The sequence below is a fragment of the Tamandua tetradactyla genome, chromosome 9, assembly GCF_023851605.1.
Source record: "Tamandua tetradactyla isolate mTamTet1 chromosome 9, mTamTet1.pri, whole genome shotgun sequence".
Classification (NCBI taxonomy): Eukaryota; Metazoa; Chordata; class Mammalia; order Pilosa; family Myrmecophagidae; genus Tamandua; species Tamandua tetradactyla.
In genome coordinates, this window is record NC_135335.1 from 109,809,950 (window position 1) to 109,826,080 (window position 16,131).

At 34.0% G+C, this 16,131-nt stretch overlaps 2 protein-coding genes across 6 annotated transcripts in view; both read left to right on the plus strand.

Moving 5' to 3' along the window:
- Positions 1 to 16,131, plus strand: part of IPO11 (importin 11) — a 337,786-nt gene that overhangs the window by 266,968 nt on the left and 54,687 nt on the right. The window contains exon 28 of one of the 5 annotated variants that reach the window (XM_077117259.1): positions 7,328 to 7,432. The exons of 3 other annotated variants lie outside the window; for them this stretch is intronic. In XM_077117259.1, coding sequence (XP_076973374.1) covers positions 7,328 to 7,349 — 22 coding nt within the window. In that variant the 3' untranslated portion in view covers positions 7,350 to 7,432. Of the gene's footprint in view, positions 1 to 6,277; positions 6,387 to 7,327; positions 7,433 to 16,131 lie in introns of those variants that run through there. One more of the 5 variants, XM_077117260.1, reaches the window with a different exon arrangement.
- Positions 6,289 to 11,971, plus strand: LRRC70 (leucine rich repeat containing 70). Its single transcript, XM_077117268.1, has one exon. It carries the CDS (start codon positions 6,289 to 6,291, stop codon positions 8,185 to 8,187), a length of 1,899 nt encoding a protein of 632 aa, XP_076973383.1. The 3' UTR covers positions 8,188 to 11,971.

The window sequence follows — 16,131 nt, forward strand, 5'->3', positions numbered from 1 at the left end:
ACTTCACTGAAACCAGTCTTGCATGGTCAATAATTTCTTCCATGTTGCTTATCCAGTAATCAATGTTTAATTCCAGCGCTACTTCTTAGTAGTATTTCACATTATATCACTTTTCCCTTCATGAAACCCTTTCTTCATTTGACTTTTAGAACATTAAACTCTCCTGATTCTTCATTTATCTAGTGACTGCTGTCTTATTCTCCTTTGCTAAATAGGATTCTCCTTTAATTTTAGCCTCTAAACGCTGTAATAGCCTAAATTCAGCCCTCAAACCTGTTCCTTTCTGTCTCTTGTATGAATTCTGTAGGTGGTCTCCATCTATTTTCTTAGCTGATGATGCCCATGTTAATATTCCTGCCCTTGGCCTTTTCTGTGATGTCCAAACTTGCACATCCAGCTGCCAGAATAGTATCTGCAGTTGGGAGGCAATTAAGTATGTCAGACTTTTTCAGAACTATAGTCTGTTTATTGTACATAAAATTCTCTGAGTAAGAGTTTATTATTTTGAATGAGAGAATATCAGAAACATAAAAGTATTAGTTATTTTATATTAAAATGTTATATTTGGTAGATGTTGAGTTCCTTCCCCTTAAAGCCAATTCTCTGGCTTTAGCTTCTTTATGTGTTTTTGTTTATTTGAACTTGCTCTTTATTTTCCTATGATTTTTTAAAGTAATAGCAGAATATTGCAAATATTTTAAAAATACAGAGAATTAAGAAAAAAATTAAGGCCCCCATGTCTGGACACTTAAGGATAATCATTAACATAATGGTGTAAGATCCACAAATAGACACATCCTAGTAAAAATGCTAAAGGCAAAAGACAAGGAGAAAATCTTGAAAGAAGCAAGAGAAAAAAATGCTTATCACTTACAAGGGTCACAACAAGATTAACAGCTAACTTGTCATAAAAAACAACAGAGTCTAGAAGAAGACAGTAGGACAACATATTTAAAGTGCTCAAAGAAAAACAAAAAACTGTGAACCAAGCATCCTATATCCTGCAAAGATAACTTTAAAAAATGGAAGTAAATAAAGATTTTCCCAAATGCACAGAAACTGAGAGAATATGGTGCTAGCAGATCTACCTTAAAGGTATTCTTTAGGCCAAAAGAAAGTGACATCAGACATGAATTTGAATCCACACAAAAAAAGATCAACAAAGGTAAGTAATAATAAAAGGTAGTATTCATTTTTCTTCTACTTTCTTTCTTAACTGATTTTTAAGCCCAAAATTACATAAATCGATATGTATGTAATGTTGGGCCTTTAACATATAGAAATGCATTATATTTGCTAGTAATAGCACAAAGAGTTAGATAGGAGCAAAGTTGTAGAGGCTAATAAGGAAAGAACTCTATGATAATGCCAATCCACAGGAACCAATGAACAGAACCAGAAATGAAACATAAGAAAATTAATATAACAAAAGCTATAAATACATACTTGCTATCCTTATTTCTCTCAAGATCTTTAAGGATGTAAAATTACATAATTTATAATGATGTATTTTGGGGTTTGTAACATTTATAGATGTATAAGAATAAAGCTACCAAAAAGGAGAAAAGGGAATAGAACTATAAAGGAGTAACATTTCTATATCTTACTAGAATTAAGTTATTAAAAACCTGAAACTGATTCTGATAAGTTAAGATGAATATAGTAAGGGATTGAGAAAGTCTTTTTGACCAAAAGCGGGGGAAGAGAGAAATGAGACAAAATGAAGTATCAGTGGCTGAGATATTACAAACAGAGTTGAGAGGTTATCCTGGAGGTTATTCTTATGCAGTATATAGATATCCCCTTTTAGTTTGTGGTGTATTGGAGTGACTGGAGACAAGTACCTGAAACTGTTTAACTGTGTTCCAGTAGCCTTGATTCTTGAAGACAATTGTATAAGGATATAACTTTTACAGTGTGACTGTGGGATTGTGAAAACCTTGTGTGTGTTGCACCTTTATCCAGGGTATGGACAGATGAGTAAACAAATGTGGATAAAATTAAATAATGGGGGGACAAAGGTTAAAATAAATTGAGTAGATGAAAATACTAATGGTCATTGAGAGGGGGAGGGGGAGGGGTAAGGGATATGGTATGTATGAGCTTTTTCTTTTTTCTTTTTATTTCTTTTTCTGGAGTAATGTAAATGTTCTAAAAAATGATCATGATAATGAATACACAGCCGTGTGATGATATTGTGAGCCATTGATTGTACACCATGTATGAAATGTATGTTTGTGAAGATTTAAAAATAAAAATTTTTTAAATTAAAAAAAAAATGTATTTGCAGTATTTCCCCTTGAGGGAGTGGGGGAAAAGGTGGAAATATAAAACTTTTCCACCTGGGTAAGACCTGGTATTCTTGCAATCATTGGGAACTGCCAATTTGATGAGTCAGGCCCTTGATCTTGGGGCTTGCCCTTATGAAACTTATTCCTACAAAGAAGAAGTACTTATGATTATGGAACTTATTCCTGCAAAGAAGTCACCCCCACAGAACCTCTTTAGTTGCTCAAATTTGGCCTCTTTCTCTAAGCCAGCTCCGCTGGTGAACTCACTGCCTGGGGTGTAAATTTCCCTGGCAGTATGTGACATAACTCCCAGGGATGAGCCTGGCCATGGTGTGAAAAAGCCCTTTTGGCCAAAAGGAGAAAGAGAAATGAAACCAAATAAAGTTTCAGTGGCTGAGAAATTTCAAATAGAGTCAAGAGGTCTTTCTGGCAGTTACTCTTATGCAATAGTAGTTATCCCTTGTCAGTTTTTGGTGTACTGGAGTGCCTAGAAGGAAATACCTGCAACTGTTGGACTGTAATCCAGTAGCCTTGACTGAATAACTGTGGAGCTTTAAAATGTGACCTTGTGATTGGGAAAACCTTGTGACTAATACTTCTTTTATCCACTGTATGAACAGACGAGTAACAAAAAAAGAGACATAAATAAACAATAGGATGGATGGAGGTAAAGGATGTTTGGGTGTTCTTTTTTAGTTTTATTTTTATTGTTTTTGAAGTAGTGAAAATGTTAAAAAAATCTATTGTATTGATGAATGTACAGCTTTATGATGGTACACTGATTGTACACTTTGGTTGATTACATCTCAATTAAAAAAAATCATTAAAGGGAAAAAAAAGGGTGCATATGATAAACCTTAAAGCACCACTAAGGAAGTAACTCAAATATAGTGAAAGAATCATCAAATAAATTAAAATGCTACATAGAGAATATTCATTAACTGCAAAAGTTTCCTTACTGCAAAAGGAAACAATAAAGAAGTAAAAGAGGAATGAAAGACCTGAAATGTACTGACAGCAAGAACTAAAATAACAGACTTTTAATGAGTAACATATGAACTGTGACTAGATCAAGCAGTCCAATAAAAAACCTGAATTAAAAAAACCGAGTCCAATAGAACCTCTTTCTATAAATGCCTATATTGAAAACACACTTTAGGTTCTAAGATAGAAATAGATCGAAACTAAAAGGATAGAAAAATGTATGTCATGCAAATAGCAACCACAAGAAAACTGGAGTGGTTGTACCAATATCAGACAAAATACACTTTAAAAGAAAACTTACTAGCGTTAAGGAGGCACATTTTATAATGATGAAAGTTAATCTGTCAGAAAAATATAACAAGTATAAACAAATATGTACCTAACAACAGAGTACCAACACATATTAGTAGGTCTTCCTAACAAAAATGAGATCATAATATATTTAATGTTGTAACATCATTTTTCCACACATATATGCAGCATCTTTCCGTACAGTATTTGCAGGTACATTGAAGTCTTTATTTAATTCTATAAGTCAGAAGAGAGATTTACAGTTTCTTTTATTTGGTTTAGAATTTTAGAATTACGCTTGGTGTCTTGAGCTACCATGGCTCTTCTGAGGTTCCTTTCACTTCCAAACTTAAACCATCCTTGCTGCTTATCATATACGAATGTTTCTCAGGGTGATTTTTTTTTTTAATAGGCTTTGGATAGCTAGTTTCAGATACCTACTTAAATTAGTTACTCCTGTACTCTCTGTAATCTCTTTAATCATATTAGAAAATACTGAAAAGTAAGTAAAGCTCATAATAAGAATCTGATCAAAGGTAAAGCTAATGAAATATTTTTCTCCCCTTATTTATTTCATGATAGTCAAATAAATGTATCTACAGGTAGTGATTTTTTAAAAATTGCAGTGTGATATGGCTTATTCTATCTTCTAATTTGCATAGCTGTTAATATTTTCTTATGTCCTATCTGAGGTTCTCCTTTTACTTCTCACTTATAAGTTTTTCCCTTTAAATTCTGTTTTTGATTTTGATGGACTATTTCTTTGACTTTTTTTCTAATCTTTTAAAGTTGTAAGATACGTTTCATTCCATTTTGTATATTACTGAAGATATTAAAGAAAAACAGGCTTGAGAGTCCTAGGTCCTGTTCCATCTGTATGTCTAATTCATAACATATCTTTTTGTTTGTTTTTTGGTTTCTTTATTAATAAAATAGCAATAACAATAGCCAGCCACAAAGGGTAGTTATGAGACTTTTGAATTATTTTTATGATGATCTGCTATCCAGGATGCACTTCTGTTTTTCTATAGTTTTAGGAAGATAGTGCTGGATATTAAACCAAATATTTAATATAGGAATAATTCCTATTAAAATAAAATCTAGGGTTCATTTTCCAGCGCCTGCCCATGCAAAAAAATAAAATAATATAAAAAATTAAAAAAATCTAATTGCCATCTGTATGTGAAATCCATTAAAGCTCCTTTACTATCAAAAGGGAGTTAAACTATACAATTAATAATATTACTTGTGTTTTAAATGCCTAAACAATCTGCCTTGTGGAAAATTAATGACTAAACATATGTTGCATACATTATATATCTACAACTCTTTAAATCTCTTTCTTAAAAAATTACAGTATATCCAGAAGCATTTTCTTTCTAAAAGTTTCAAGCAATTCAGGCATGTATAGGGCAGAAAGTCATTAACGGGTCTCTCACACTCCGCAGCTTCTCCACCAAAGATAACCTCTGTCACTAATTTGATGTGAAACTTTATCAAAGCAGTTCTACTTAATTTATTAAGGTACAGATTTATAGTGCTCAGTATTTTTATACCCACTAATTGTTTGAAAATTTAAAGTGATGAGTACAGATGATAATGTAACAGCATTTGTATTCACCACTCTAAATTACTTGTTCTAGCTACCTGTTTTGTTTTAGGGATAAAACGTTATAAATAAAGTTGAAGTTCTTAATATGTATTTAAAACAATATAAGTATGTTAAGCTTTTAAAAAATTCAGAGAAATTGTGTTCTGTATACTTGTTTCAACTTGCTCTTTCTAGTCAGTATATAACTGTTATTGCTAATACAGTTAGTTCATCCTGAGTATTTAAAATTTTTGTTTCTTTTTTTAAAAAAATCATACTTTTTTTAAAATTGTAAAACATACTTAGGTGTGTGCATTACAAAAATTCAGATTAACTGCATTCTAAAAAAAACAATTTTCCGACACTTCCTTTCAACAATACTTTTGAAACACAGATAAAATTACTTCCTGTCTCTCAGTTTCCTGTATCCATGGTAACCCCTGTTTTACACACTGCCCAATGAGTAGAGTGGTATTTGTTTTTTCAGTGGTAACTTAAGGGAAGGGTGGATGGGTGGAGGTCAACAATACCACTGAAAGAAATGTAGTTTAGTAATGTCCCTCAGAAGATTTAAAAAGAAAATTTCTACGTGAATCATCCAAGAGATAACACTATGAATTTCTGGTTCTTGGTAAGATTATTTATTTAAATGTAAACTTTTAGCTGAAATGAAAAATAATTTGGCTTTGTGAAAAACTGTAGTTTAAAGAGAGTTTAAATGTTCTTTAATGAATTTGTATTTTCACAAATTGTACTATTATTTAATTGACACTAAAGTTTAATCTTACTTTAGGGACATATTATAGCCAAAGACTTCCACCCTTACATCATCACTTGTCACCTTTGTTAGCATAAATTTGTAATATTTTATATTAATTCAGCAAGCGTTTTATTTTGCAGTTCATTTGAATTATATGCCAAACAGTGAGCTAACGAGGTCTTAATTCTAGAACATGTTCTAGACTTTCATTATTTTATGCTTTCACCTGTAGTGTGATTTGTGATATTTATTATTTGGCTGATTCTAATAAAAACAAGGACAGTACAGAATTCCTAATATTATAAAACTTTCATTTTTAGGACTTTTTGATGATTTACAGTTTTACTTTCTCTTTTATAGACAGTTCTGATATGAACAGAAAAACCAAGAACAGGGCTATGTGTGGATTACAGTTTTCTCTGCCTTGCCTACGAATGTTTCTACTTGTTACCTATTGTTCTGTATTATTGCATAAAGAGATCTTTGGATGTTCATCTGTTTGCCAGCTCTGCACTGGGAGACAAATTAACTGCCGTAACTCAGGCCTTTTAAATGTTCCTAAGAATTTTCCTGAAAGTACAGTTTTTCTATATCTAACAGGAAATAATATATCTCATATAAGTGAAAATGAATTAACAGGACTTCATTCCCTTGTGGCATTGTATTTGGATAATTCTAGCCTTGTGTATTTATATCCAAAAGCCTTTGTTGAATTGAAGCATCTATATTTTCTATATCTAAATAATAATTTTATTAAACGCTTGGATCCTGGAGTGTTTGATGGACTTCCAAGTCTCCGTTATTTATATTTACAATCTAATCAAATATCTTTCATTCCAAGAGGAGTATTTATTGATCTGGTTTCAGTTCAGTACTTAAATCTGCAAAGGAACCACCTCACTATCCTTGGCAGTGGTGCCTTTGTTGGTATGACTGCTCTTCGAATACTTGATTTATCAAACAATAAAATTTTGAGGATATCAGACACAGGCTTTCAACATCTTGGAAACCTTGATTGTTTGTATCTAGATGGCAACAATTTAACGAAAGTACCATCAAATGCTTTTGGAGTACTTAAGAGTCTTAAAAAGCTTACTTTGTCTCATAACCATATTGAAGCAATACCACCATTTGCATTTAAAGGACTTGGCAAATTGGAGTATCTCCTCCTGAAAAATGCAAGAATTCAAAATGTTACTAGGGATGGGTTTAGTGGCATTAATAATCTTAAACATTTGATTTTAAGTCATAATGAGTTAGAAAATTTAAATTCTGACACTTTTAGTTTATTAACGAATTTACTGTACCTTCAGTTAGATAGAAACAGAATAATGAACATTGATAATGATACATTTGAAAACATGGGAGGGTCTTTGAAGATTCTTAATCTGTCATTTAATAATCTTACAGACTTACATCCAAGGGTCTTTAAGCCATTGTCTTCATTGATTCATCTTCAGGCAAATTCTAATCCTTGGGAATGTAACTGCAAACTCTTGGGCCTTCGTGACTGGCTAGCGTCTTCAGCTATTACTGTAAACATCTATTGTCAGGATCCCCCATCCATGCGTGGCAGAGCATTACATTATATTAAGTGGACTGATTTTACAAATTGTTTTACATCTTCAACAAATGTACCCAGAGTTTGGACTGTAAAGTCTCTTCATATTCATCACAAGACCACTGCGTTAATGATGGCCTGGCGCAAAATAACCACAAATGGGAAATATTTGGAAAGTACCGAGACTGAGAGTGTTACTTTTGGGGAACGAATTCATACTTCACCTGCCAGTAGATTTTCTCAGGAAACTACCTTTGGTAATACATTAGAGACTACTGCAATATTACCTGTGCAAGTACAACTTACTCCTTCTGTTAACTTGAACTTGGAAAAAACCAGTTTTCTACCAGTTGATGCTGCATCAGTGTCAGGGAAAACATCTCTAATTTGTACACAAGAAGTTGAAGAATTGAATAAGGCTTTTGACATTTTGCTGGCTTTTTTCATCTTAGCTTGTGTTTTGATTGTTTTTCTGATCTACAAAATTGTTCAGTTTAAACAAAAACTGAAGGCACCTGAAAACTCAGGGGAAAATAGACTTGAATACTACAGCTTTTATCAGTCAGCAAGGTATAATGTAACTGCCTCAATTTGTAACACTTCCCCAAATTCTCTAGAAAACCCTGGTTTGGATCAGATTGGACTTCATAAACAAATTGTACCCGAAAGTGAGGCACAGGTCATTCTCTTTGAACATTCTGCTTTATAATAAGTTCAGTTCAACTAAATGCTACCTATAAGAAAACCTCAGAGCCATGGACATAAAAAAAATATTAACGCCTCCTTATAAAACTACATACTTTGTTTGCAAATTCAGTGAATTTTGTGGTCTTAGTGTTATTAAAGTATATGTTTTTAATAATTTGTGAATACTGTATTCATTCAACAAATATATTATTTGACAGGCACTATGTTAAGTAATAATAATAGCTAGCATTTCTGTTTATCAAGTGCTATCTTAACATATAACATATCACATGTAATTCTTAAACAGCCTTGTATGACAGTGATATTTACATTTTTCAGTTAAGAAAACCTGGGCAGAAGAGAATTTAAGTAACTGTCTCAAATTCTCACAGCTTTGGACACTTTTTAGGACTGACTCTAGAGCCTGTGCTTTTAATTTCATGCTATAAAACTGCCTAGCTGTTAGGATTATAATTTTGGAAAGCATAGACATGGTTCCCATCCTCAGTAGATTTGAAATCTAGAGGAGGAGATACGTGATTATTGTACAGTATGGTAAGTGCTGCACTTGGAGGAGCTGTGAAGTTTAACATGTGGAGGTCAGAGATGGCTTTGTGAAGTAGATAACATTAAAACTGGATCATAAAGAAAAAGTAGAAGTTAGCCAGTAAAGAGAGCTAAGTAATAGGTCAGGGTAACACCATATTAGAAGGGTAGAAGAAAGAGAAAAAATTCTGCCTTTTAGGAACTAAAAGGAGTTCGCATGGCTGGAGTTGTAAGTGATGGTGTAAGATTTGAAGCTGGAGAGAGACCACATGATGAAAGATACTGTAATTTTATGCTTTATTCTGAGGATAATGGGAACTGATGAAGAATCTTAAGAAGTAGAATAATGTGATTGTATTTACGCTTTAGAAAGTTCGCTCTTTGTCTGGAATGAGCAGCCAGACTGGAGGCAGAATTAATTGGGTAAGAATCTGAATCACTAATTCAGGGGAGAGATAAGGAGGTCTGGGCTAGGGTAGTGGCAGGGAAAATCTGAAATTCTAGAGCTACTTTAGAAGTGAAATGAACTGCCTTGATGAGTGGAGTAGGGTGAAAGATGAGGGAGAAATCAAGGGTGTTAGGTTTTTGGCTTAGACAACTTAAAACTACATTGTTGAGGTAAGGAAATGAGGAGTGGGGCTAAGTGTGGAGACAAAATAATGAGTTCCATTTTAGATATATTGAATTTAAGGTTCATTTGGAAGCTTCAAGTGGAAATATCCAGCAAGCAGAAGTTCAAGAGAGAGGCCTGTCGTGTTAAAAATCAGTAATTCTTAACCCTTCATCTGTCTGGTACATGGGACACATATGATGTGCTCTTAATAACAACCGCCACCTGGGCCGCCATTTTGAAAGACAGGCAAGAATCAGACCTTGCAGAAGGTGAGGGAGTCCCCAGGACTTGTTGGTAGACGCGATTAAGATTTGAAGTGATACAGTGTTTTTCTCTACTGTGTAAGTTTATATTCATTTAGCACTAGAATTTTCATCATATAGTCAGTGCCCAGGCTTTATTGATTGGTTAATAGTGACCTAAGCCACAAATATATATATATTGAAATATCTTCTTAAGCATTTTATCTTATGTTTGAGTCTGTCTGCCCCTTACAAATAAAATTTTGTATTAAAAGTTATTACTGTCCATGCAAAATTAGCCCGAAACATTCTGAAAGTGTTAAACTGAATGATAATTATTGAGTTTATATTGTGAAACTGGAATACTTATAAGAAGGTGTTAAGTTGTCCATTATACTTTAAAACACAGATTGCTAGGCCCTACTCCTGTGGGGCTTGAGAGTTTGCAGTTCCAACAATTTTACTGCTGATGTGTTGGTCTGGGGACCATACTGTGAGAACCACTACCTAAGAGATTTCAGAGGAAAATAGAAAGGAATTGAGGAGTGTTTTGAGACATGACATATCTAGAAATTGCAAAGAGAGAGAATGTACAAGAGTTTAAAAGCAGTGCTCTACCTTTCTCCACCTAGCTTAAAGTTTTGCCCTTAGTGGTGATTTCAGCAGAAAACATGATCTTATTTTAAGTAAGTATTTTACATATATATATTTTTTCCTTATGGAAGAGTGTATGACATTTGTTTCACCTTGGAAGTCATTTTTAATAATATATTTATCTTCTTTATTGTGCTCCCCACTCCCTAAAACTCCAATTAAATTTTTTTTGTTTGATTACTAAAAGTACATGTTTGTCAAAAAATTCAAACAATACTAAAATATATAAGGTAAAAGGTGAACACCCCTTTATATTCCCCCCTCCATTATGTAAACCACATCCTCTTAAAAATGTTTGGGAACAACATAACTGGCTATTTGAAGTTAAGAAAAATCCCCGTAAGAAAGTATCTAGCATGATCTTTTTTTTTTTTAATGTTTTTATTGACAAATCTTCACAAACATATGGTCCATACATGGTATACAATCAGTGGCTCACAATATCATGACATAGTTGTGTATTCTTCACCATAGTCATTTTTTTTATGAAACATAACCACATACAAACGCATTCTTACCATATGATCATTCCATTCTTGTTATATAATCAGTAACTCACAAAATCATCACATGGTTGTATATTTATCATCAGGATCATTTCTTAGGACATTTGCATCAATTCAGAAAAAGAAAGAAAAAGAAAACAGAAAAAAACTCGCACATACCATACCCGTTACCCTTCCCTTTCACTGATCACTAGCATTTTAATCTACTAAATTTATTTTAACATTGTTTCCCCATTATTTATTTATTTTTAATCCATATATTCTACTCGTCTGTCAATGAGGTAGATAAAAGGAACATCACACATAAGGTTTTCACAACTACACAGTCACATTGAGAAAGCTATATCATTATACAATCATCTTCAAGAAACATGGCTGCTGGAGCACAGCTCTACATTTTCAGGTACTTCTTTCCAGCCTCTCCATTACACCTTAACTAAACAGGTCATATCTCTTTAATGCATGAGAATAACCTCCAGGATAACCTCTTGACTCTGTTTGGAATCTCTCAGCCATTAATACTTTATTTAGTCTCATTTCGCTCTTCCCCCTTTTGGTCAGAAGATTTTCTCAATCCCTTGATGAGTCCCAGCTCATTCTAGAATTTCTGTCCCACGTTGCCTGGAAGGCCCCCTCCCCTGGGAGTCATGCCCCATGTAGAGAAGGGGAGGGCAGTGCGTTTGCTTGTCAGGTTGACAGAGGACACATCTGAGCAACAGAAGAGGTTCACTTGGGGGGTAACTCTTGAGTAGGCCTAGCCTATCATTTGCGGGGTTGTTTCTTATGAACAAACCCCAAGATTGGGGGCTCAGCTTATTGCTTTGGTTGTCCCCACTGCTTGTGAGAATATCAAAGAATTCTCCACTTGGGAAAGTTGAATTTTCCCCTTTCTCACCTTTTCCCCAAGGTGACTTTGCAAATACTATTTAATTCACTGTTTAAATCACTCTGAGATTTTTTGAGGCATCACTCTGGACAAACCTACAAAATCTCATGCTCTACTCAAGGTTCCAAGTATTATGATGTTCATTTAAGCTGTCCACATAAGTTACATTAGGAAATGCATTAGTCAAAGTATAAATTTCGTACCAAACAAACATTTTTTGCTTTAGTCTCACACATAATTTAAAGTTTTAAAATATTAATTACCATCTATTTTCAACACCCTGAATTATTGATATTCCTTTGTTCTTCCTCATGCAAAACATTTAGTCACTATCGTTATACACTCTAGGCATTCCTACATTATACCATCTCAGTCTTTATCATATATCTTTCCTTCTGATTTCATTTGTGTCCCCTGCCCTCCTCCCTCTATCATTCTCACATTCAGAAATGGATAGCACAATACTACCTAATGAAGCTGAGTTTAGCATGATCTCTTTTTTTTATTTATTTTTTATTTTTTTTTTTTAGCATGATCTTAAAACAAAATTCCTGTCATCTCAAAGAAGGCAATTTAGAAATGCTATCACAATTTTGCATTTTTATATATGTTATAATTTATTTAAGCGCAACCAAAAAATGTAATCTTATTAATAGCAATTTATGAATGATTATATAAGTAGTATACAACAAAGTGTTCATTTCAGTCTTTGCCAGCAGTAATTCCTTTGTAAAATGGTCACCAGCTCATATTTCACTGTTGTTTGATAGTTGTATAGTTTTAAAACTTATTTAAGGTAAAATCGATTTGAAGTGTTATGTACCTAATAATTTTTTGATATGATTTCTGTATTTCATCATCTCACATTTTGATCACCCCTACCTTGAAAAAAACAGCTAAATTAAAGCCAGATAACATTCTGAATTAATATAGGGTAAGCAGCTTACCCTTTTCAAGATTTCTGTATTTCCCTACCACTTACTAAAGGTTTTGATTAAAACACTCAAGAAGAGACAGGTGCCAGTTTGAAATGGTTGTGTTTCAGAAGGATAGTTTTAGATACAGGATCCATTTTTTTTTTCATTGAATATTATAAATGATGGCCACAGTTACATGGCAAACCACAGTCTTTTTTTCCTCCCCCATAACAAATGAGAAGTATAGACTTCAACTCCCAATTTATGTAACATTATGGATTTTAAAATGTGTACCCTTTAAATATATTTAGAATTCCAATGTTAAATTCAAGAACTTGTCTCTTCTGGTATAACTAGGAACTTGCCCCCAATCCCTTCTGCCATTGGAGTAGAGAATTTCAATATCAAGCTGTTGATGAGGGCTTTAGTGGTATGAGATAAAGACTTCAACAGAGTGACTGGGAAATAAAAGAAGGCCACAGATGGTTGAGTGGATGATTGAAGTAAAGGAAGACTAAGGTGTTTCATGGTGTTCTGCAAGTGAGGTATTGCCAGTCTTTTGGTACCTGGAGGCTAAGTGGTGGGGAGAGTTAAGTGTGGACATTGTGGGAGAGTTAGGAAAAGTGTAGAACTTATAAAGATGGGGACAGAGGATCTATGGATACCTCTTTTGTTTATCCACAACTACTACTTTTTAGTTTTGGTAGAGTATTAGAATCTCTATTGTATAAAGTTCCAGGATTACTTTATTGATCTACTTTGAATCATGGCCACCTGTGTGTTTTGAGTCAAGTAACTGTTGGACAGATTTTTCTCTTTGCTCCTATTGTCTTGCATATTTTACTTAAGGATTCCCCAAGTGATAGTAGAATTGAATCAGAACCCACCAACACCATAGACTCTAAACATAACGTTTTTTAAAGCTTTTAGTGATATATGTAAACCACATACAGAAGTGTTGCCAGCACTCATGCCGTGAAATAGAACATACAGACACACCATGTACGTGGACTTTCTTGAACGTATAAATTCTATAAATACCTAAATGATTAAGCTTTGAGATAAGGGGTGCCCACAAGTAATGAGGGCATTTTTTTCTCTCAGTTATCATACACATACTACGACAGTAGTAAAATCTGCCATATTTTTTGGGGGGGGGATGCAGAAAATGGAAGAAAAGTATAGGCCTCCCTACCAACTTGCTCCCACATGCACTTCCTTGTATCCTGTCTGGACTTCTTGTTCTTCTTCATCGTAAAGGTCCAGCTCTTACTTGTCTTCAGTTACTGATCACAGGCTAGAAAAATGTATGTATGAACTTGTAATTTGATGTATTCCTTTTGACTAAGAGGAAGGAGAACGGGGTGTGTGGCACTAAGAGGAAGCTGTTCTGTTGCCCTATTTTAAGACTTTATTTATGTCCATGTCCCACTTAATGGTAATTTTTTTTTCTCCTGAGACCACTTTATTAATAAAAGTTATATTTGTCTTTTCTATTATTGGATTTGCCTCTGAACGCTAAGTCTAGTGGGGAAGGATACGCAGCCATTTTCTCAAATTGTTCATTATATAGTTTCTAAACAATTTTAGTTCTGGAAACAAGAGTAACAAAAAGGTGATAGGACCAGTTTTTTTCTTTAGCGGTGTTGTATAGCCTCGAGCATCGTTTAAATTAAAATGAGCCCTCTACCATTTGTCATCACTTTGCTGAAGCTGTTAGTCTCTTGTGGTTGTACACATTTAATGTGGGAAGCTATGTGGATTAAAAGTGAAACATTTTTGGTGTAAATGGCATGAATGAGATGAATGTTTAGTATGGCTTCTGCTGGGCTAGAAGTGCTTCATCTTAGTGCTTCTGACTTTTTTTTTTTTTTAAATATTTTTATTGATATACCTTAACATACGTGGTGTATAATCAGTGGTTCTCAATATCATCACATAGTTGTGTATTCATCACTATGATCATTTTTTTAGAACATTTGCATCACTCCAGAAAAAGAAATAAAAAGAAAAAACTCATACATACCATACCCCTAACCCCTCCCTCTCATTTACCACTAGTATTTCCATCTACTCAATTTATTTTAACCTTTGTCCCCCCATTATTTATTTTTTATCCACATTTTTTACTGATCTGTCCATACTCTAGATAAATGGAGCATAAAATACAAGATTTCCACAATCATACAGTCACATTCTAAAAGCTATATAGTTACACAGTCATCTTCAAAAATCAAGGCTGCTAGAACACAACTCTACAGTTTAGGTACTTCCCTCCAGCCACTCCAATACACCATAAACTAAAAAGAAATATCTATATAATGCATAAGAATAACCTCCAAGTTAACCTCGACTCTGTTTGAAATCTCTCAACCGCTGAAACTTCATTTTGTCTCATTTTTCTCTTCCCCTTTTTGGTCAGGAAGGTTTTCTCAATCCTTTGATGCTGGGTCCTCGCTCATCCCTGGATTTCTGTCCCATGTGGCCAGGGAGATTTACACCCCTAGGAAGCTTCTGACTTGAAGTAAAATGTGATAGAGGAAAGGTCACCCTGTATTAGTAGGAGGTAGTTTTCTTAGACTGAATAGTGAGGATGCCTTGTATGTATGTTTTCTTCGTATTTTCTTTCCTCTCTATTTCTTCCTGAATGTTTTTTGGTTTCTAGGGCATGTACATACACCATATCTGTTCTTAGTTTAGATCTTTGTTGTAGGAAAACATACTTTTTGTCAGCTACATTCTATAGAATTTCTTTTCTAGACTTAATACATGAGTTCACATTTTCTTTCTATTTTGTTGAGATCCCCCAATTTTTCATGTTCTGGTGCAGTTTCCTCTTCTTTTGGTTTCCGAAACCCTTTATTATCCTCAATTTTCTCAGATATGAAAGCCTTTTTGAACGTCATCTTCTAGAATCAGAATCAGACCCACTTGTAATTTTATTCTTAGTGCAAGTACAGCTTACCATGTGAATTCGGGGAATAGCATTTCAGGTAAATGGAAACCGTCTGTGAAAACCCTGAGGGTAGAAAATGGATATCCAAAAAAAAAAAAAGTTGGTTTACTTGGAGAATGGTGGAGAAAGGGGTGTTAGATGAGAAATAGAAAGGTAGTAAGGAGCCAGGTCAGACAGGACTTAGTAAACTATAATGTGATTAGGAATTTGGATTTGTAAATGTGATGGAAAGTTGTTGAAAGGTATAAACCCTTTAAAGCAATAGAAAGACAGGATTGAATTTGCAGAGAGCACTTTGGTCTCCCTTGTGAAGAATGAATTCGAAAAAAATCAAGAATGGAAACTTCCCCACTTGGGAAATTATGCAGTAGTTCCAACTGAAGACAGAACCGAATTGTGGCACGATGTTAGTAGTAGGAATATGGAGAAGTAGAAACAAGCAAGCTTTTCGTAGACATATGTGACAGGATTTGGTGATGAATTAGGTATAAATGAGTAGGGGGGTCAAAACTCAACCCTGATTTCTGGTTTGATTCACTGGGTAGATGGAGATGCTCTTTACATAGATAAGAGAAACCAGAAGAGAACAAGGCTCAGAGAGGTCATTGGATGAGCCAGCAGTATTTAGGAGGAATTTAGCAGTGAG